Here is a 22,281-nt window from a genome sequence, read left to right on the forward strand (position 1 = left end):
CACTCCTGCTATCTCCAGTATTAGATTAGATAGACAGCGAGTGTAAGGGTACCGTCACACAGTGCAATTTTGATCGCTACGACGGCACGATTCGTGACGTTCGAGCGATATAGTTACGATATCGCAGTGTCTGACACGCTCCTGCGATCAGGGACCCCGCTGAGAATCGTACGTCATAGCAGATCGTTTGAAACTTTCTTTCGTCGTCTAGTGTCCCGCTGTGGCGGCATGATTGCATGGTGTAACATATATCGTATACGATGTGCGTATAGTAACCAACGGCTTCTACATCGCACATACGTCATGAAATTATCGCTCCAGCGTCGTAGATTGCAAAGTGTGACAGCAGTCTACGACGCTGGAGCGATATTGTTACGACGCTGGAGCGTCACGGATCGTACCGTCGTAGCGATGAAAATTGCACTGTGTGACGGTACCCTAAGCAGTCTCATCTTACCTCAGCTCCCCTTGCTTGTATCTCCAGTATTATATCAGAAAGACATAGTGGACAGGAATGAGAGCAGCCTTTTCTTACCTCAGCACCCCTGGTATCTCCATTATTACATCAGATAGATATGGTAGACAACACTGTGAGTGGCCTCTCCTTACCTGATAATTCTTGGTTTCTCCAGTATTAGATCAAATAGACAAGGTGAACAGCAATGTGAAAATCCACTTCTTTCCTGAGCACCCCTAGTATCTCCAGTATTAGATCAGAGAAATATGATGGACAGCAGTGTGAGCAGCCTCTTCTTACCTCAAAAATCCTGGTATCTCCAGTATTTGCTAAAAAAAACAAGATGAACAGAAATACGAGCAGCCTCTTCTTACTTTCTCACTCCTAGTATCTCCTGTATTCGATCAGATAGACAGGGTGGACAGCAGTGTGGACAGTATCTTTTTACCTCAGCACTCCAGGTATCCTTAGTTTTAGGTCAGATAGACAGGTTGAACAACAGTGTGAGCAGCCTCTTCTTACCTCAGTACTCCAGGTATCTTCAGTATTAGGTCAGATAGACAGGGTGGACAACAGTGTGAGCAGCCTCTTCTTACCTTCTCACTCCTGGTATCTCCTGTACTCGATCAGATAGACAGGGTGGACAACAGTGTGAGCAGCCACTTCTTATCTCAGCACTCCAGGTATCCTTAGTTTTAGGTCATATAGACAGGGTGGACAACAGTGTGAGCAGCCTCTTCTTATCTCAACACTCCAGGTATCTTCAATATTAGATCAGACTGATCGTGTGGACAGCAGTGTGAGCAGTCTCTTTTTACCTTGACACTACTAGTATCTCCAGTATTAGATCAGAATATCCAACGGAAGCACATATTACTACAAATGTTGGGGTGGAGCTTAATACTGCACATGCTAACACACAAATGTACTATTAATCCACAAAAAGAAAAAAAAAAGAAAAAGATAGAACGGCACTACGTAAGGCGAAAGTCAACAGATGGTGAACAAAATGCTACACAGACAAATGTCTCATGTGACCATAAAGCGGTGGTGGTTTCAACTCGCACTGTGGTGCTCGACCAAAAAGTAATTATCATGAGAAATGCAAAGAAAAAATAAATAGTGGCACCCACCAAGCAAAGTCCTTTTATTCATACAAATGCAGGTGCAAGGAGCAGACAGGACGACGGCCGTTTCGCACCAACTGCGCTTCAACGGGTCCAGGTGTGTGATTAGGAGTCATGTCAGTTTCTTTATAGGGAACTCTAAACCATCTGTGAAGCACAAGTCTTTAGTTAACAAATTGTGCATAAAAATATGCGATCTAAAAGCATAAAACATGCCACCCGTTGAAGCACAGTTGGCGCGAAACGGCCGTCGTCCTGTCTGCTCCTTGCACCTTCATTTATACCCGCCGCCCTGGAGGTGTGTCCTCACCCCGCTAAGTGGGAGAATAGAAGGACTTTTAAATACATTGCTTAGTGAGTGCCACTATTTCTTTTCTCTACGCATTTCTCAAAATGTACTATTAACATTTTAGGTTTCTGTCAATGTAACAAAATGTCAATTTTAATCCTATAGTATTCTCCTCTCTAGACAAATCTATTGTGATTTGCTAATTAAAAGTATTTAGAAATGTTATTTAAAATGACTTTTCATTTTCTGGAAGAACCCCTTTAATCATGATGATCTTTATGTGAACAGTACAACATTCAACATATAGATTATAAGTCCTGTCAGGTTCAAAAGTCAGACCCAGTGACCTATACTCCAAGCTATCTAAAGGTACCTTCACACATAACGATTTCGTTAACGATATCGTTGCTTTTTGTGACGTAGCAACAATATCGTTAACGAAATCGTTAAGCGTGACAGCGACCAACGATCAGGCCCCTGCTGGGAGATCGTTGGTCGCTGGGGAATGATCAGGACCTTTTTTTGGTCGCTGATCACCCGCTGTCATCGCTGAATCGGCATTTGTGACGCCGATCCAGCGATGTGTTCACTGGTAACCAGGGTAAATATCGGGTTACTAAGCGCAGGGCCACGCTTAGTAACCCGATATTTACCCTGGTTACCATTGTAAAAGTAAAAAAAAAACAAACAGTACATACTCACATTCCGATGTCTGTCACGTCCCCCGGCGTCCACGGGGTTAAAACTGTTTTCGGCAGGAGCGCTGCTAATGCATGCGCTGCTGCCGAGAGCTTTCCCTGCACTGTGTCAACGCTGGCCGGCCGTAAAGCAAAGCACAACGGTGACGTCACTGCTGCTTTACGGCCGCCGCTGACACAGTGCAGGGAAAGTGACGTCACCGCTGTGCTTTGCTTTACGGCCGGCCAGCGTTGACACAGTGCAGGGAAAGCTCTCGGCAGCAGCGCGTGCATTAGCAGCGCTCCTGCCGAAAGCAGTTTTAACCCTGTGGACGTCGGGGGACGTGACAGACATCAGAATGTGAGTATGTACTGTTTTTTTTTTTTTTAACTTTTACAATGGTAACCAGGGTAAATATTGGGTTACTAAGCGCGGCCCTGCGCTTAGTAACCCAATGTTTACCCTGGTTACCCGGGGACTTCGGCATCGTTGAAGACAGTTTCAACGATACCGAAGTTGTTCCCCGGATCGTTAGTCGCTGGAGAGAGCTGTCTGTGTCAACCTTAACTCTGGGGACGGTTGACGATGACGTGGAGATACAGCACATATGCTAAAAAGGTAGATATTTAGAGATAATATACGATAGATAGATAGATAGATAGATAACAAAAAATCGGTAGGTGGTTGCAAGATTTGTGGACTTATGTCATGCCAACAGACACTGCAAAGGGATATACACAGCCTCTATGGATAATCCTTTTGTATTTTCCACAATAAGCAATGCCTCTAGGGACGAATTCCTCTACTGTATATTAGAACATGAAATATATCAGGCCACATTTTATTTCTCTAAGATCAGATATAAATATATGTGAAGACACCTCTGCATACATCTATGGTAACTATTTTATCTTTATTTTAAAGTATAACGATTTTCATAAAAATATAATATGCCTCAGTATATATGTGCTACTGATTGGTGGGGATCCAGCAACTGAATCCTCCACCGACTGCTCAAGAAACAGCTGTATGTGTAGTATGTGCTCAACAGAAAGTCTATGGTTCCATACACAGCTCTGCACGAGCTCAAAGACTTGCTATTGTGCCCATAGACCGCTTTGTAATTGTGCAGAACCTGGTCTCCCAACAATGAGCAGAATAACATATTTTTAAAAATGATAGGTATACTATACTTTATTATATGTTTTGGTGACTACAGATGAGTGAATCAAATTTGTTACTAATTTCCCACCAAAACACCTCTCTCCTTACTCCAAAGCTTCTTCTCTGGTCCTCTGCACAGATCTCAGGGTTGGTATAATTGAAGCCCTCACAGAGGACCTGGGAAGCTATGGCATAAGGGATCAGGTGAGAGCCTAAGACAGGTGAGTAGATTGGGTTTTTTTTAGTTAGTAATCTCTTCCCTCTCCTCTATTTTTTATTGTTTGGGTTCTGGAGAGACCTCTGAGCATCTTAAACATCTTTTCACAGTTATGTGGGCACTTTTGATTCAGAGCAAATTAAATCTCCCAAATGATTTAAGTAATCAGAATTAATTAATGTGTGTATATTTTAAAACTTACTGTGGGGTCAGTAGTAGGACATCTCACAGAAACGCCTTTCCATTACTAACTGCTGGTCTTGATGTCAGCTGCCAATACAAAGCTGACATCAACCCCAAACCTCTTACCCACTGGCCACCGCCACAGTGGGAAAATCGAGGCTAAGCACCAGATTTGGTGCATCTTACGGATGTGCCATTTCTGGGGTGGCTAAGGGTTGATGTTGGTGGTCTGGGAGAGGGTACAATATTCCTGGCCCCTTCCCAGGCTAATAATAACTGACAGCTGTCTGTTTAGTCTTTGCTGGTTTGAATTTAAAAGAGAACCCTACGTCATTTTTTTTACTGGTGTCCCCCATAAAATCGTCATTAAAGGCTAAACAAACAGCTGTGAGCTGTTATTAATACTATGGGAACCTTTTGGGATATTGTCTCTTTTCCTCGATTGTTGACATCAGCCCCTAGCCATGAACTTTCCCTCTGCTGGTTATGAAAATTACGTGAGAACCCATGCCATTTTTTCAGATTTAATTCTTAATTTTACACAGGAGGTACACAGCAGGTGCTGAATACAACTCCCATTATTGTCGCCTGGTCGCATGCTAATCTCAGAGGGACCTGACGACAACGATGAGAGCCGTCTTCAGCAGCTGGTGCCTGGGATCAACGCAAACTGTACCGCTTCTTCCCAGGGGCCGGTATATGTCACACTGATGACACATTATCAGTGTGCACGTGTGTGGTACGCATTTTGTCCATGCTGCAGATTAAAAACTGACATGTCTGTGGATTTTTCACATGGACACAAGGTCAGTGTGAAAAAACTGGCATGTGTGTAGCACTATTGAATACAATGGGTGTGCGTGTATCCAAATTTGCAGTGCTTAAAAACTTACGTGTGAAGGAGGCCTAACTCTCTTTGTGTAGGCAAATATCCCACTTGTGCAGCTAAATATATTCTCAATCTTTAAGAGCATGGTCATCAAAAGATGTCTGACGGTGTCTTGTGGCATTAAACAGACTTGTTTTTCTATCTCATCCCACAAATGCTCAATCTGGTTGAGATTTGTGGAATTTGAAGACCAAATCAACACCTTGAAATTCTTTGTCATGTTCCTAAAGCCTTTCCTGAACAATTCTTAAAGTGTGGCAGGATGAAAAGGCCCTGGAGATATCATCGTCATAAAGCATGTGTATTTGGTTTGTACAATGTATAGATAAGTGATATTTGTCAAAGCAATATCTACACGAGTAGCGTGCCCCAAAGTTTCCAAGAAGAACATTACCCACAACATTGCACTGCCTCTGCTCGCTTCCTGTGTTCTCATAGTGCCGATTTGTCTTCTTCCTAGTATTAGTTCATCCTCAGGTAAGTGAAATATATGCAGCCAGCCACATAACATAAAACTAAGCATAATGTATCAGACCATGCCACCTTCTTCTACGGCTCCATTGTCTGGTTCTGCGGGGGTTATCATGGGCCCTGCGAGTTATCTTCTTCTCTTTGTCTCTTTTCTAACACGTCTGTATCATTACCGTTTTGTGCAATGTGTGGGATCGGACTAGATGGGGTAACCTTTGTTCCCCAGGTGTATGATTGTGTTTTCAGTGGTTTCATGTTCTAGCCCTCACCTTATGGAATACTGTGAGTCAAGATTGGACTATTTTTAGTTATTGTGTTGGTAAGAGAGTACTAATACTTCAACTAATAAAAGATATTCAAAACAAGTAGAATGAAACACACAACAAAAATACAGAATGTACATGTCTATACAATTTTCCAATATATGGTACTAATTCTTAAAGGGGTTGTCAGGGTCTTTTATATTGGTGCCATATTAGGATAGGATAGGATAGGTCATCTGTATCTGAACAAAGAGACTGCAAAACTCAGCACCCCCATAATTAATTGTTCCCGATCATTGTCCAACTGGGTTGACAAGGGCCCAACAGTAACATTGACTTTGGGGGGCACTTTCCACCTGCATGCAAATACAGCATTACTCTCATTCACAAAATTACCTAAATCTCTATATAATAATAAACTGGGTAGTTTGGTAAATTAATGATGAGATGCTGCTTTTTTCTGTACCTTGTGAATCAAATGAATTATGTCAAGTACTGCCCATACATGTCTGGACGGGGGCCCACCAGGGAATTCTCCTGTTCCCCTATGGGCCAGTCACATTTTCTGTTTTCTGATGACAGCCTCCCCCACCTCAATGGACTCTATTATAATTAATGGGGTCTGTTCAGTGCCATTTGTGTTTGTCATGTAATAGACCCATCCCTGTCAATATTTTCTATTCTTTTAGAAAAGCCTGAGACATGGCTCTAATAACTGCACTGTTCCAGTATTGAGCAGTAAAACAATGTGATCATCACTTGGCCAGGAAAGTAATTAAAGGTTCCTGTGTAATGACCAGAATCAGTGACCTTCACAATACATTAAAAAACTGTATATAAAATATAAACCTTTTTTTTTTGCTAAAACCAATAATAAAAAAAAAATAAAGATACAGCTTAATCTGGAAGAATGATGATGATGAGACGATGATGTTGAATATATTGGCAACAGAAAATTTTAAAAAAAAGAACAAACACATAATAAAAATAAAGAGTATAGATTTTAATATGCAGAGAGAACAGAAACATCACAAAAACAACACATAGTACAAAAGGTGATGAGAACACAATGAGATGAACACAGAAGATTTTGACAAGAAACATAATCAGTTAAGATATTCTTAAGATCTATCGACACAGGTAGACATCTGACGGGTAACATAGTAGCTAGCCATATCGCGTTGTTGAAGGGATTTTCAGTAAATCACAGCAAAACTATGGTGTTGTACAATGAGTATCTGTAAAACTGTTCAGACGGCACTCTTATATGTCTGGGCAAACAAAAGTGCACGAGCCATGTGCTGAAAAACACCCAAATCTATAGAAAAGTTTTCAGACTAAAAACTTCTTTCTGCAGTGCGCAGGTGCCGGGAAAGGTCAGACAGACCCAGCGCCTGCACACTGCAGAACTTTACTCTGCCCTCAACAGGACAGATAAGTACGCCTGCAGGAGCGCGATGTCGGGGAGCCATGAAGCAAGCAGGAGGGTGGCAATCATAAGAAGATGGGAGGTGCTGGGCCTGGACCTGCAACACCCATCAGACCAGACTGCCGCCCGGTCCGACAGAGTATAGAGAAAAGTATGCCTGTACAGGAGCGCAATGTTGGGAGACACTATGTGGAAAACATAAGATGCGTAATCCACATGAAGCAAGAAGGAGGAGGCGCCAGCCCAAGACAGCGACGTCCCTGAGGTGAATATTCTAAAAGGTCTTTTTCTTGTCTTGCAGGCTGGATTGGGGCAGATATTTAGCATTATAGAACGCTGTATATCAGGCCAGAAAGGTGATGGCCATAACTCATATGGGACAAACCTCGTGACAGGTTCCCATTAAAAAAGAATGTATAAACCAATTTCACTAGTGACATTTAACGTTGCATTATACACACGTGATCAAAATTGTTGGTACCCCTTGTTTAATGACACAAAAACCCACAATGGTCACAGAAATAACTTGAATCTGACAAAAGTAATAATAACTAAAAAAAAATCTATGATAATGAACAAAAGAAAGTCAGACATTGCTTTTCAACCATGCTTCCACAGAATTAAAAAAAAAAAAAATTCATGAAATAGGCCTGGACAGAAATGATGGTACCCCTGAAAATAATATGACAAAAGGTACATGTTATATCAAGGTGTGTCCACTAATTAGCATCACAGGTGTCTACAATCTTGGAATCAGTCAGTGGGCCTGTATATAGGGCTACAGATTCTCACTGTGCTGTTTGGTGACATGGTGTGTATCACACTCAACATGGAAGGGAAGGAAAAAGTCTCAGGAGATTAGAAAGAAAATTATAGACAAACATGTTAAAGGTAAGAGTTATAAGACTATCTCCAAGCAGCTTGATGTTCCTGTGACTACAGCTGCACATATTATTCAGAAATGTAAGATCCATGGGACTATAGCCAACTTCCCTGGACGTGGCCGCAGGAGGAAAATTGATGACAAATCAAAGAGATGGATAATACGAATGATAACATAGGAGCCCAGAAAAAATTCTAAACAGACTAAAGGTGAATTTCAAGCTCAAGGAACATCAGTGTCAGATCGCACCATCCGTCATTGTATGAGCCAAAGTGGACTTCATGGGAGACAACCAAGGAGGACACCATTGTTGAAAAAAATCATAAAAAGCAAGACTGGAATTTGCCAAACTACATGTTGACAAGCCACAAAGCTTCTGGGAGAATGTCCCAAGGACACATGACACAAAAATGAAACTTTTTGTCAAAGGCACATCAGCTCTATGTTCACAGACGGAAAAATTAAGCATATCAAGGAAAGAACACTGTCCCTACTGTGAAACATGGAGGAGGCTCTGTTATGATCTGAGGCTGCTTTGCTGCATCTGGCACAGGGTGTCTAGAATCTGTGCAGGTTACAACGAAATCTCAACATTATCAAGGGATTCTAGAGAGACTTGTGCTGCCCAGTGTCAGAAAGCTTGGTCTCAGTCGCAGGTCAAAGGTCTTGCAACAGGATAATGACCCAAACACACAGCTAAAAACACCCAAGAATGGCTAAGGAGGAAAACGTTGGACTATTCTGAAGTGGCCTTCTATGAGCCCTGACCTAAATATATGAGCATCTTTGGAAAGAGCTGAAACATGCCGTCTGGAAAAAGGCAGCCTTCAAACACGAGACAACTGGAGCAGTTTGCTCTTCAGGAGTGGGCCAAAATACCCGTCGAGAGGTGCAGAAGTCTCATTGACAGTTGCAGGAATAGTTTGATTGCAGTGATTGCCTCAAAAGGTTGTGCAACAAAATATTAAGTTAAGGGTACCATCATTTCTGTCAAGGCCTATTTCATGATTTTCAGGTTCTATTTTTTTTTTATTCCGTGGAAACATGGTTGAAAAGGAATGTCTGACTTTCAATTGTTCATTATCATAGATTATTTAGTTATTTATTTTGTCAGATTCAAGTTATTTCTGTGACCATTGTGTTTTTTTCTGTCATTAAAAAAGGGTACCAAAAATTTTGACCACGTGTGTATGCTTAAAAAGTACCATAACCATCTATTCAATTATATTCATAAATCAATAGTACATGTGAAAATAAGAAACTTTGTAATATATATTATTAAAGAAATCTGCTTCATTCTCCTCCTGGACAAATCTTTCTTTTTTCTTTCTCAAAATTCTTTGTTCACAGGTAAAATTGGTCTTTAGAGAATGCAGATTTTACATATGAATGTAAAAGATCAGTCCATATTACAGTCACTTATTTTCATGTGTAGCAGTGATTTATAAAATACATATTAAAACAGTGATTATTCTTTAAAGCTATGAGAAACATGCCCCTTAAAGCTTAATGCACCATATTAAAATAAGGAAATGGTTTCCATAAAGGATATATCTATTTGCTGTGTTAAAACTAGTTCATTAGTTGAGGTCCAACTGCTAGAACATTTATTGATTCGAAGACGCTGTGGCACCCAATCCCACTCGCTGCAGTGGAAACTGGGTTGTGTGGCCACTCTCCACCACCACCTTCATGTCTAAAGAAGATATGGAAAAGGTATATTTGTGTGCCAGAGACAAAGCATAGGATTGCGTTGTGGCCCTGACGTCCGTTCTTCCATAGGTGCTGCTCCTTGGGGAGTAATGAATAGCATATTCCAGTTTAGGTCCTGACTGTACTGAAGGTCTTGGTAGACATCTAACTGTGCTTGAATAATAAAATCTACTTGCTATTCCTCATAATCCTGCTCTCCCCACTCCACTGCCGGATCATCCTCCATGCGCAGGATCAAGTAGGACAATAATTGGAAAAGATTTTGCCACAACAGCATAGACACATAAAATGACAGGTCGCTTACATCAATCTCGCAGATCTCCCCAGCATAGTTCATATCACAAATACAATGGAAGTGATTGGGCAGGTTCTGGCAGATGCCCCCATTCAGACAGGGGTTTGAAGCACATTCGTCAATGTCAATCTCACACCTGAAATGCCAATAAGATGTATTACAAATTCATCACATCACTGCCTCCTTATAAAAACCAATGTTATTCATGGTATGAAGCTAAAAAGTATCATTATCTTCATTGGTGGACACTGGAGCCTCTGTGCAAGAACAATATATGGGACCTTTGCTGCCCAAGAGCTCCTAAAAATGAAAAATTGCACCTGATTTGGAGGTAGAAATGGGCCCCCTTATCTCTTAGGCCCCTGTACGACTGCACCAATGATATGTCCGCCCCTGATTATCTTAGTCTGCATGCATCCATAAGACCTCTACAAAGATAATGATACTTTATAGTTCTATTAACCCATTTAAGACCAGGAAATATTCAGTTTTTGAGCTTTAATTGTTTTTACTCCCCTTTTCCAAAAGCCTTAACTTTTTAATTTTTCCATCCACATAGCCATATGAGGGCTTGTTTTAGGGCAGGGTAAGGGCACCATGTAAGGTGCTGTAAAACGGGAGGGTGGTAAAATGGTGAAAAAAATCACTATTATCTCTTGGGTTTTGCTTTTACAGCATTCATTATTTGGTAAAATGACCTGGCAGCATGATCCTAAAGGTCATTATAAGTACAGTGATATCAAACATACAAGTTGTATTTTACATTTTAGTTGTCAAAAATCCTCTAAGCTTTGAAAAAAAAAAGTGGTCAGTGTGACTCGCCAGGGTCCTGGTCGTCACAGTGGCATTGCTTTCCCCTTGAGGAGAGTGATGTAACGCTTGGAAGCGATGAAGGGTATCTTTCACCAGGTAATCACATACACACAACATGTTCATACTCCAGGCAAGAAGGGGGAGCGCTAAACCTGGTTTAAGGTGAACTCCCCTATAAATACATTTTGGTCTGGAGGGAAAGGGAGATTTGAGTCAGACTGTCAGAGGACAGTGAAGAGAGCAGACAGACATAGAGTGTTAGAAGGTCTGGAGGGGCCATGTAGTCTGAGGTACTAAAACTCCTGGAGAAAAGAGAACTTAGAAAGAACGATCAACTTGTGGAAAGTGTGCAGAAGAGAAAAGGCACAGGAGAGTGATACCAGTGGAGCAGAGCAGTGAATTAGCTACCTCCCTGGCTGGCACAGATACCGGTAGCCAGAAGACCGTGGCCGTGCTAAACTCTAAGTGGCATAGCTGAAACCGGTAGGACAGCTGAACTTCAAGTTACCTGTCCACCTTTACACCCAGGAGACACAGTGATACTTATAGGGCCCGAGTCGTGATGGAGACCCTATAAAAAGGCCTGCTTCACCTGTCATACAGGTTGTGTCCTAACCTTTATGGGGGACAGAGAGGAACTGTGAGGACCTTATCAGAAGCCATAGGCAGTAAGGGACTACAACACCACTGCGCTTTGAGGAAGGCTTTCATCTCCACCTGGTGAAGGGGACTCTGGATTCGTTTCCAAGCCGGCCGAACCCTGCCTGCCCTGTGATCTGGTGCCCTGGACTGCGGTTGCCTGAAGCTTCAGTAAACAGGTAAAGAGACTGCAAACTTGTGTCCTCATTCTTTACTGCGCCATTCACCATCTTCACTTACTCACCGGGAGCCCTGGGGATACACTTCACCTGTAGGAAGTTATACCATCTAGCTGTCATACCATCACCCCAGAGGACCTCTTTAAGCAGCGTCGGTCCCTACTGACCAAATACCACAGGTGGCGTCATGAACATAAACTTTAATCAATATTCCTTTTACATACGCGCTTCGGGCCACGGACCGGGTCGCCACCGTGACACGTCCCCTTAAGTACTGGACCCGATACCGAGTGCCCCACGGCCCTGGTGGCCGTTTCATCTGCGTCCCCATTTTCTGAGAGCAGTAATATTTTATATTTCGGCCCTTGGAGCTGTGTCAGGACTTGTTCCTTGCTTAAACTGTATATACGGTGAGCTTACTTTTTTATTGATACCATTTTGTCTTACATCCAGTGTATTGATTGCTATTTATTGCATTTTTCTGTGGGGAGTGCAGCAATTGGAAAAGAAATATATTTTTTTCATGTTGACTCTATTTTTCTTTTCGTTATTTAACGTACGGTTAAAAATATTTTTTTCTTATTTCTTTTTAAATGAGAAGAGGTTGGTGATTTTTTTTAATATTTTTATATTTTCTCAAAAACTTTTTTAATATTTTTCCTTAGTTCTCTTAGCTGACTTGAATGACTGATCACATGATCACTTTTACTGTATACTGAAGCACTGTAGTATATTGTAGTATTGAGCTAAATTGTGGTTTCCCAATGAAGATGCACAGAAGGGGCTTCATATAGGGACCAAGATGGCAGCCATGGGGGACTTCAGCAGGCTCACGGCTGCCATCCTGTGATTACGTCATGGGGTGGCCGATGAGCACTGGTGAATTTAGCCATTTAAATGCCGCTCTCAGTGATTGACAGCGGTATTAAATGGTTAAACAGCAGCAATCAGAGATAGCTCCAGTCACTGCTGTTATAGGCAGTGTAATACAGCTGGCATTTCAGTGTCTGAGACCGCTCTAGACACTTGCTGTGACCACATGACATAATTTTACATGATGACGTTGCAAAGGGGTTAAAGGAACGTTCAGGGTGTTGCCACCACTTGTTCCATAGATACCCCATCAGTTTGCCTCTCACCAAGGACAGATCTCAAGTGATTGTATTAAAGGATTTCCTTTCAGATTCTGTTGGCCATACACATTAAATTATTTTTTGACTGAACCCATCCGTATAATACGGGGCCTGTTCTGACGCTATCACAACAGCAAAAAAGGATCAGGCTGTTGGATTTCAACATGCCCAGTCCTTTTGTTCTCTGGGTAAATTAGAAGCCCCCAAAGGTGTTTGGAATCAGCTTTCTCCCCTCTCCCCAGTCAGGACACATGCATTCTTGATCAACAGCAATCTAGGAGTGGTCAGATTTACTCTAAAAGGATGTTTAATATATCATATAAGTAAAATCCATAATGGGGGGCCATGGTGCAACTTACCGATCTCCTGCATATCCAGACTGGCAAGAACATCCTAGCACCCCTAGTTCCTGAGTGCAGTTACTGTGGTTATAGCAGGTTATGTTTTTCTTTTCATCGCCACAGAAAATGGAAGGCATTATATTATAGCTGTAATAATTAGATATAAAGGATATTGAGTTTGGAGGAACAGTTATACTGAACACATAAACAGTAGTAGAAAGAGGTAATGGCTACATGGTGACTTGGACCATAAAACCCTAGGTGCAGAAGTGAATTGAGCTACAGAACATTCACAAAATCAAGTTGCATAACCTTGTTCGCCAATGCAGATCTTTTAAACTTTATTACTTCCAACTACTTTTTATCTACAGTGTTCAGACACTGTGGAGCAATCACCAACAACAGGATGTTATATCTACTACAAGATGTGGACGACATGTATATGACACATGCATGGGAGCAGATTAATTCCAGTACATCTCTAAAAACATTGCCATCTCTGTGTGCGGTTCCACCATTACTCTCAAGCAACATGCCCGCTGCCTTGGGGTCATACTTGATTCCGAGCTTTCATTCACCCCCCACATCCGATCACTGGCTCACTCTTGTTATCTGCACCTCAAAAACATTTCTAGAATTAGACCCTTTCTTACTTTCAACTCTGCAAAAACTCTTACTGTTTCTCTTATTCATTCTCGTCTGGACTATTGTAACTCTCTACTAATCGGCCTCCCTCTTACCAAACTCTCCCCACTCCAATCTGTCCTGAATGCTGCGGCCAGGATCATATTCCTCACCAACCGTTACACCGATGCCTCTACCTTGTGCCAGTCATTACACTGGTTACCTATCCACTCCAGAATCCAGTACAAACTTATTACCCTCACCCACAAAGCTCTCCACGGCTCAGCAACACCCTACATCTCCTCCCTCATCTCAGTCTACCACCCTACCAACCTGTCCTCCGTTCTGCTAATGACCTGAGGTTAACATTCTCAACAATCAGAACCTCCCACTCCCATCTCTAAGACTTTTCACGTGCTGCGCCAATACAATGCACTACCCAGGTTAATACGATTAATCCCCAAATCCCCACAGTTTAAAGCGTGCCCTAAAAAGGCATTTCTTCAGACTGGCCTACCGCCTCAAAGCATTAACCTAACTATCCCTGTGTGGCCCATTCAAAAAAACTTAAACCATAATCCTTAATAATTCCTTGCATCATGTTCCCATATGCTTTATGCAGTTAATAGACCTCTGTGTCTGTACTGTTACATATTTAGGCTGATAACTGGTTCATACAGCATTACATGAACACCCGAGCCTTACACTATGGCTGGTCCGAACAACGAAAGCAATTATTACCATCCACCTCTCATGTCCCCCCTTTTTCCTCATAGTTTGCAAGCTTGTGAGCAGGGCCCTCATTCCTCTTGCAATCTGTTTTTATCTGTGTTTATTGTTATACTGTAATGTACAAGTCCCCTCTATAATGTAAAGCACTGCGGAATATGTTGACGCTATATAAAGAAAAATTATTATTATATTATTATTATAAAAACATATAAAATAACTTGCTTGAAGAGGACCTTCCATGATCTGTAGCATGTTAAACTGGTCACTGTATGGAATAGTGTATGCAGAGCTGAATAAAATAGTGTCTGCAGAGTTGTGAAGATAATAGCTTGTAACGTTTAGGGTATAGTTTTCACTCACCAGCAAAGTTTCTTCTCTGGGGTGTGTACATTTTCCCCTGCAGAACATTGACCAATCATTAGCACAATCCCCTGAATGTCAGCCTTGACTTTCTCCTTGTGAGACATGTAAAGACACATAGCCCTGCTCTCCTCGCAGATCTCACTGGTGAGGAAGTGAGGAAAAGAGTAGAGCAGTGATGTGTGTCATTACAAACTATCCTTACAGCTCTCATTTCATGGCACTGTCAGTGTGCAGGGAAGGGAGTAGAGCAGATATGTGCATCATTACATACAACTCTGCATCTGCCACTCTCATCCCATGGCATTGCTGGTGTGGCAGAGAGGGAGTAGAGCATAGCTGTGTATCATTACAAACACTTCTTGCATATGTAATCTCATAGCACTATCAGTATGGGGGGTAAAGAAAAGCTGTGTGTCATTACAAACACTTATTGCATATCTAATCTTACACCATTATCAGTGTGGGGGAGTAGAGAAAAGATGTGTTTCATCACAAACGTCTCGACATCTGACGCTCTTGTCCCAGAGCACTGTTATATTGGGGAGAGGGGAAGTAGAGCAGAGCTGTACAAACACTTCCTGCAAATCTAATCTCACACCATTATCAGTGTGGGGGGGGGGGGGGAGTAGAGAAAAGATGTGTGCCATTACAAACATCTCGGCATCTGTAGCTGGGAGGGGCTAAGTGGAAGGGACAGAGACAGTTTCCTGTTGGGACATCAGATAGGGCCTGGAGTGCCTAGAGAAGAGATCAAAGGCCTGGTGTGATTAGTGCCATATTTCTTGGGTGTCCCTAGAGGAACTAAGAACCCCTCCAATGAGGAAAAGTCAATTAATCACAAGTTTCATATCCGCATAATAAATAATCTGCAGGGTCTCAAATTTAATTTTGGGTCATATGGACCCGAACAGAACAGTAGGGTTAAAGGGAATCTGTCACCTTATTTTGGACCTATAAACTGCGGCCATCAACATCAGGGGCTTATCTACAGTATTCTGTAATGCTGTAGATAAGCCCCCAATGTAACCTGAAAGATAAGAAAAACAAGTTACATTATACTCACCCAGGGGCGATCCCGGTGAGGTCCGGACCGATGGGCGCCTCAGGTCCGATTCCGACGCCTCCCATCTTCATGTAATGATGTCCTCTTCTTTGCTTCCTGTTACGGCTCCTGCACAGGTGTACTGATTTGCCCCGTTGAGGGCAGCGCAAAGTACTACAGTGTGCAGGCGCTATGACCTTTATGACCTTTATGACCTCTATGACCTTTCCCGGCGCCTGCGCACTGCAGTACTTTGCTCTGCCCTCAACAGGGCAGATAAAGTACGCCTGTGCCTTAGCTGCGACAGAAAGCAAAAAAGAGAACGTCATTGCATGAAGATGGGAGGCGCCAGACTCGGACCTGCGACGTCCATCGGACCGGACCGCCCCTGGGTGAGTATAATCTAGCTTGCTAATCTTATCTTTCAGGTTACAGCATTACAGAATACTGTAGATAAGCCCCTGATGGCGGTGGCCGCAATTTATAGGGCCAAAATGAGGTGACAGATTCTCTTTAACTGGGTAGAAAGGTAAAATAAGCAATTGTAAGAACACACTGCTATATAATATGTTGACAGCTATATATTAAGAGGGCAAACATGTTGATGTTAGTGCGTTTTTAAAGCGGAACTGCTCCAAAAAGGTATTCAAAAACTATGTTTGCACATAACCGAAAGGTCCCCATAAACATGAGACTGATTCAGGTGACAACTACCTCACCTAACCCTGCAAGAAAACTGAAAATGGTGACTTCATCTGACTGTAATCTAATTTGTCTAGGCGCCATGTTTCACCGGTGAAGCAGCTAAGGGAGCTACATCACATACACACATCTGTTAGCGTTAGATGATACATACATTCTTACCAAACTCAGAGATGTTTTTGCAGATGATGAGGACAAACTGTGAAGGACATAAAAATGAAGGTGCAGTTATGGAATGACATGTAGATGGACAGACTTTAGATTCTACGACTACCCATTTCACAACACAGAATGGACAGCATATACTGTCCCTAAATGCAAGAACATACGTCATGATGAGATTGGCTTAGTTCTCACCTGCAATGCTTCCCTGTGACATTAGCTGGGCAGAGGCAAAAGAATCCATCCGATCTCATAACACAGGTGGCACCTCTAGGACAAGGACGACCGTGACAGCTAAAGAAGTCACAATTACGTCCAGTGTAGCCTGGTTTACACTCACATTTATAACCATCTGATTTGATAGTACAGTTGCCATGTGCACAGGGGTTAGGCAGGCACATGGTGGTTTTATTTTCACAGATATCTCCACTTCTTCCTTCCGGACAAATGCAGACTGGGTGGGTGAATACATCGCGACAGATGCCTCCAAACAAACATGGGTTAGAGGAACAGGGATCAGACACTAAACATCTGAGGTCAACAATCTCAAGAGACGTTTTTACAAATTGTTCTACTTGTGGTTTGACCACTGGATAATCCCTATCCGCAAAGTATGGCAAGTGTATTCCTTCAATGAGCACTGTGCCAAGACATCCCGTAAAGTTCCTGTTCATTCCATCAATGTCTACACCCAAGTAAATATCTGTGTCTTCCTTGAGAAAATTTAGGTTTCCTGTTGCGAGTGAACTGACGGTTTTCTCTGGCTTTCCATCTATTTCCATCTGCCATGTTGAGGAGTGGGATCCAGGAGCAGTCATTGATACGGTGACAGTGTGCCACTGGCTGTCACTCACTGATTCTTTACTCAATAGATTCACTGCATTGAGGTCGTTCCCACTTTGCAGATGAAAATGTAGAAATTTATTCTGGATGTTAACCCTAATGATTTCTGGTTCTCGTTGGGCATGCAGTAGCACAGATACAGAGTCTACCGTCCGGAAGCCAATGGTTAGGTTGGTGAGGTCCCTCATTATTTTCCCATTACTTCTGAAACTGATGGCTTGTCCATTACCACTGAACAGTGCATTGGAAATACCTGTAATACAAAACGAAAATATAAACAGAAATTATCATAGGTCAATGTCTTACTGCAGGGTGTAATAATTATCGGTTGGACGCAAAAGTAGCTTTAGTCAGTCAGTTTAGGATTTAACAGTTCAGCATCAATCAAGTCAGATCTGTTCATATACAGGTCCTTCTCAAAAAATTAGCATATGGTGTTAAATTTCATTATTTACCATAATGTAATGATTACAATTAAACTTTCATATATTATAGATTCATTATCCACCAACTGAAATTTGTCAGGTCTTTTATTGTTTTAATACTGATGATTTTGGCATACAACTCCTGATAACCCAAAAAACCTGTCTCAATAAATTAGCATATCAAGAAAAGGTTCTCTAAACGACCTATTACCCTAATCTTCTGAATCAACTAATTAACTCTAAACACATGCAAAAGATACCTGAGGCTTTTATAAACTCCCTGCCTGGTTCATTACTCAAAACCCCCATCATGGGTAAGGGTACCGTCACACTATGCCATTTCGATCGCTACGACGGTACGATTCGTGACGTTCCAGCGATATCGTTACGATATCGCTGTGTCTGACACGCAGCAGCGATCAGGGATCCTGCTGAGAATCGTACGTCGTAGCAGATCGTATGGAACTTTCTTTCATCGCTGGATCTCCCGCTGTCATCGCTAGATCGGTGTGTGTGACACCGATCTAGCGATCTAGCGATGCGATCCAGCGATGCGTTCGCTTGTAACCAGGGTAAACATCGGGTAACTAAGCGCAGGGCCGCGCTTAGTAACCCGATGTTTACCCTGGTTACAAGCGTAAAACTAAAAAAAAAACAAACAGCACATACTTACATTCTGGTGTCCGTCAGGTCCCTTGCCGTCTACTTCCCGCACTGTGACTGCCGGCCGTAAAGTGAAAGCAGAGCACAGCGGTGACGTGCTTTCACTTTCACTTTACGGCCGGCAGTCACAGAGCGGGAAGCAGACGGCAAGGGACGTGACGGACACCAGATGTAAGTATGTGCTGTTTGTTTTTTTTTAGTTTTACGCTTGTAACCAGGGTAAACATCGGGTTACTAAGCGCGGTCCTGTGCTTAGTTACCCGATGTTTACCCTGGTTACCCGGGTACCTCGGCATTGTTGGTAGCTGGAGAGCTGTCTGTGTGACAGCTCCCCAGCGACCACACTACGATTTACCTACGATCACGGCCAGGTCATATCGCTGGTCGTGATCGTAGGTAAATCGTATAGTGTGACGGTACCTTTAGACTAGCGACCTGACAGATGTCAAGAAGGCCATCATTGACACCCTCAAGCAAGAGGGTAAGACCCAGAAAGAAATTTCTCAACAAATAGGCTGTTCCCAGAGTGCTGTATCAAGGCACCTCAATGGTAAGTCTGTTGGAAGGAAACAATGTGGCAGAAAACGCTGTACAACGAGAAGAGGAGACCGGACCCTGAGGAAGATTGTGGAGAAGGACCGATTCCAGACCTTGGGGAACCTGAGGAAGCAGTGGACTGAGTCTGGTGTGGAAACATCCAGAGCCACCGTGCACAGGCGTGTGCAGGAAATGGGCTACAGGTGCCGCATTCCCCAGGTAAAGCCACTTTTGAACCATAAACAGCGGCAGAGGCGCCTGACCTGGGCTACAGAGAAGCAGCACTGGACTGTTGCTAAGTGGTCCCAAGTACTTTTTTCTGATGAAAGCAAATTTTGCATGTCATTCGGAAATCAAGGTGCCAGAGTCTGGAGGAAGACTGGGGAGAAGGAAATGCCAAAATGCCTGAAGTCCAGTGTCAAGTACCCACAGTCAGTGATGGTGTGGGGTGCCATGTCAGCTGCTGGTGTTGGTCCACTGTGTTTCATCAAGGGCAGGGTCAATGCAGCTAGCTATCAGGAGATTTTGGAGCACTTCATGCTTCCATCGGCTGAAATGCTTTATGGAGATGAAGATTTCATTTTTCAGCACGACCTGGCACCTGCTCACAGTGCCAAAACCACTGGTAAATGGTTTACTGACCATGGTATTACTGTGCTCAATTGGCCTGCCAACTCTCCTGACCTGAACCCCATAGAGAATCTGTGGGATATTGTGAAGAGAAAGTTGAGAGACGCAAGACCCAACACTCTGGATGAGCTTAAGGCCGCTATTGAAGCATCCTGGGCCTCCATAACATCTCAGCAGTGTCACAGGCTGATTGCCTCCATGCCACGCCGCATTGAAGCAGTCATTTCTGCCAAAGGATTCCCGACCAAGTATTGAGTGCATAACTGAACATTATTATTTGATGGTTTTTTTGTTTGTTATTAAAAAACACTTTTATTTGATTGGATGGGTGAAATATGCTAATTTATTGAGACAAGTTTTTTTGGTTATCAGGAGTTGTATGCCAAAATCATCAGTATTAAAACAATAAAAGACCTGACAAATTTCAGTTGGTGGATAATGAATCTATAATATATGAAAGTTTAATTGTAATCATTACATTATGGTAAATAATGAAATTTAACACTATATGCTAATTTTTTGAGAAGGACCTGTATTTGATTTATGTGAATAGACAGGAGAACAACCATAAGTGTTACTGACAGCAAGTAAATCAAAGAAAGCTAAACAGTGACAAACTATTTGGCTCTTCTACTCTCTCCTCGGACAGGTACACTTTGTATAGCGTCTTACTCTTCATGTGAAATACCAACTTTCATGACAGGTTACTTTCATATCCACATTAACTCGACATTCCTCAACTCACTAACTCTTCTGTAAGGAAGTGGACAAGAGGGAAGACTACAGTTTAAGTTGATGCCCAGCTGAGTAATTGCAAGTGAACACCACCATCTGCTGGTCAAATGCAAAAGTAAAAGTAAAGAAAGAATTACAGTTGTAGGAACCTATTTTCCAACAGCAACAGTTTAAAAGACGACACCAGGTCAGGACATACCTGTGTCGCAGTTACTAATTGTAAGAGGCCTGGCAGGGCTGAGAAGGGGAGATGGCGACAGTATCAGTACCAGGGCAGGTCGTGTGGCTCAAAGGTGGACACAGATAGAAAAGAGCCCCTGTGCAAGAACAATATATAGGCCGTTTGCAGCCCAAGAGCTCCTAAAAATGCAAAATTGCACCTGCTTTAGAGGTTGATATGGGCCCCCTTACCCCTTGTGCCCCTTGGGCTGCTGCACAGGTTGCACTAATGATATGTCTGCCCCTGGTGTGGCTGTTAGGCTGGCTTACAGCCACCATCACCACAGACTTGTCCGAGAGCAATCAGATGCCGAATAAGGTCTGAGCTATGAGGAAGATCTGTACCCACTGCCAATAGAAGATCTGCACCCCGCTCCAGTAGAAGATCCGTACCCAGCACCAGAAGAAAATCCATATCCAGCGCTAGTAGAAGATCCGTACCCAACCCAAGTGGAAGATCTGTAAGCAGCATCAGTAGGAGACCATGACCAGATCTGAACCAGGCTCGGGAGACAATCTGGCTGTAGCAGAGGACCATTCCTGTGGGCTGTTACTTCCATTGCAGATGTACGGTACGTGGTGTGGGGCTTGGGCTGTGCTTCAGGGAACAGAAACGGCCAGTACGACAAGCACACTGTATACCCAGTGACTCGCATATCTAGGACTTGCAGCCCAGCGGGAAATACCGGTGACCTCTGCTAGGGCTACTGTAACGATTACAGGTGTTTATAGAGACTACGAGTCCTGAGAGTGACATCCGTAAAGCTGAGACATAAAGGCATTAACAGTATTTTAACTGCCAGATACCTTTCATGTTATGTGTAATAGAGCGTTGTATAGATATTGTATTTATTCGTATTGCTGTGTCATAACCCTGTTACTGTTACCGCCCGGCAATATAGTGCCTAGGCTACGTTCACATTAGCATTGTGCGGGGCTGCGTCGGGCGCAGCCGCGGCGACGCATGTGTCATGCGCCCCTATATTTAACATGGGGGGGGCATGGACATGCTTTGCACTTGCGTTTTGTGACGCATGCGTTATTTTGACACGTGTCAGGGCGCAGAGGACGCAGCATGCTGCAGTTTTTTCTGCGCCAAAAAGCATGCAAAAATGAACGCATGCGTCACAAAATGCTGCGTTTTGCATGCGTTTTTGCATGCGTTGTGCGTTGCGTCGCCGACGCAGCCCTGCACAACGCTAATGTGAACGTAGCCTTACTTCTACATATACTTATCAATAGATTTTCTTTTTTATGTTAGCTAAATAAATAGTGTTGGCTAAGTACCACTGTCTCCTCATTGTCTGCACTGGTGCATCCGAGTAACCTGCTAACACGTCTACTCCACAATACAGATTTGACTTCATCTGGACTACTTTGGGTTATAACTTAATTAACTGCTCTCTGAAAACAACCTACTTTCAAACTTACCTAAGAAGAT

At 42.9% G+C, this 22,281-nt stretch overlaps 1 protein-coding gene across 2 annotated transcripts in view; it reads right to left on the bottom strand.

The window, feature by feature from the left end:
* Positions 1-22,281, bottom strand: part of CRB1 (crumbs cell polarity complex component 1) — a 189,886-nt gene that overhangs the window by 57,195 nt on the left and 110,410 nt on the right. The window contains exons 9-12 of one of the 2 annotated variants that reach the window (XM_069737362.1): positions 16,984-17,884; positions 16,781-16,825; positions 13,182-13,310; positions 10,068-10,194 (exon numbers count right to left, since the gene is read on the bottom strand). In XM_069737362.1, coding sequence (XP_069593463.1) covers positions 10,068-10,194; positions 13,182-13,310; positions 16,781-16,825; positions 16,984-17,884 — 1,202 coding nt within the window. The remainder of the gene's footprint in view (positions 1-10,067; positions 10,195-13,181; positions 13,311-16,780; positions 16,826-16,983; positions 17,885-22,281) is intronic. The other variant, XM_069737364.1, reaches the window with a different exon arrangement.

Source organism: Ranitomeya imitator, chromosome 8 (genome assembly GCF_032444005.1).
Source record: "Ranitomeya imitator isolate aRanImi1 chromosome 8, aRanImi1.pri, whole genome shotgun sequence".
Lineage (NCBI taxonomy): Eukaryota > Metazoa > Chordata > Amphibia > Anura > Dendrobatidae > Ranitomeya > Ranitomeya imitator.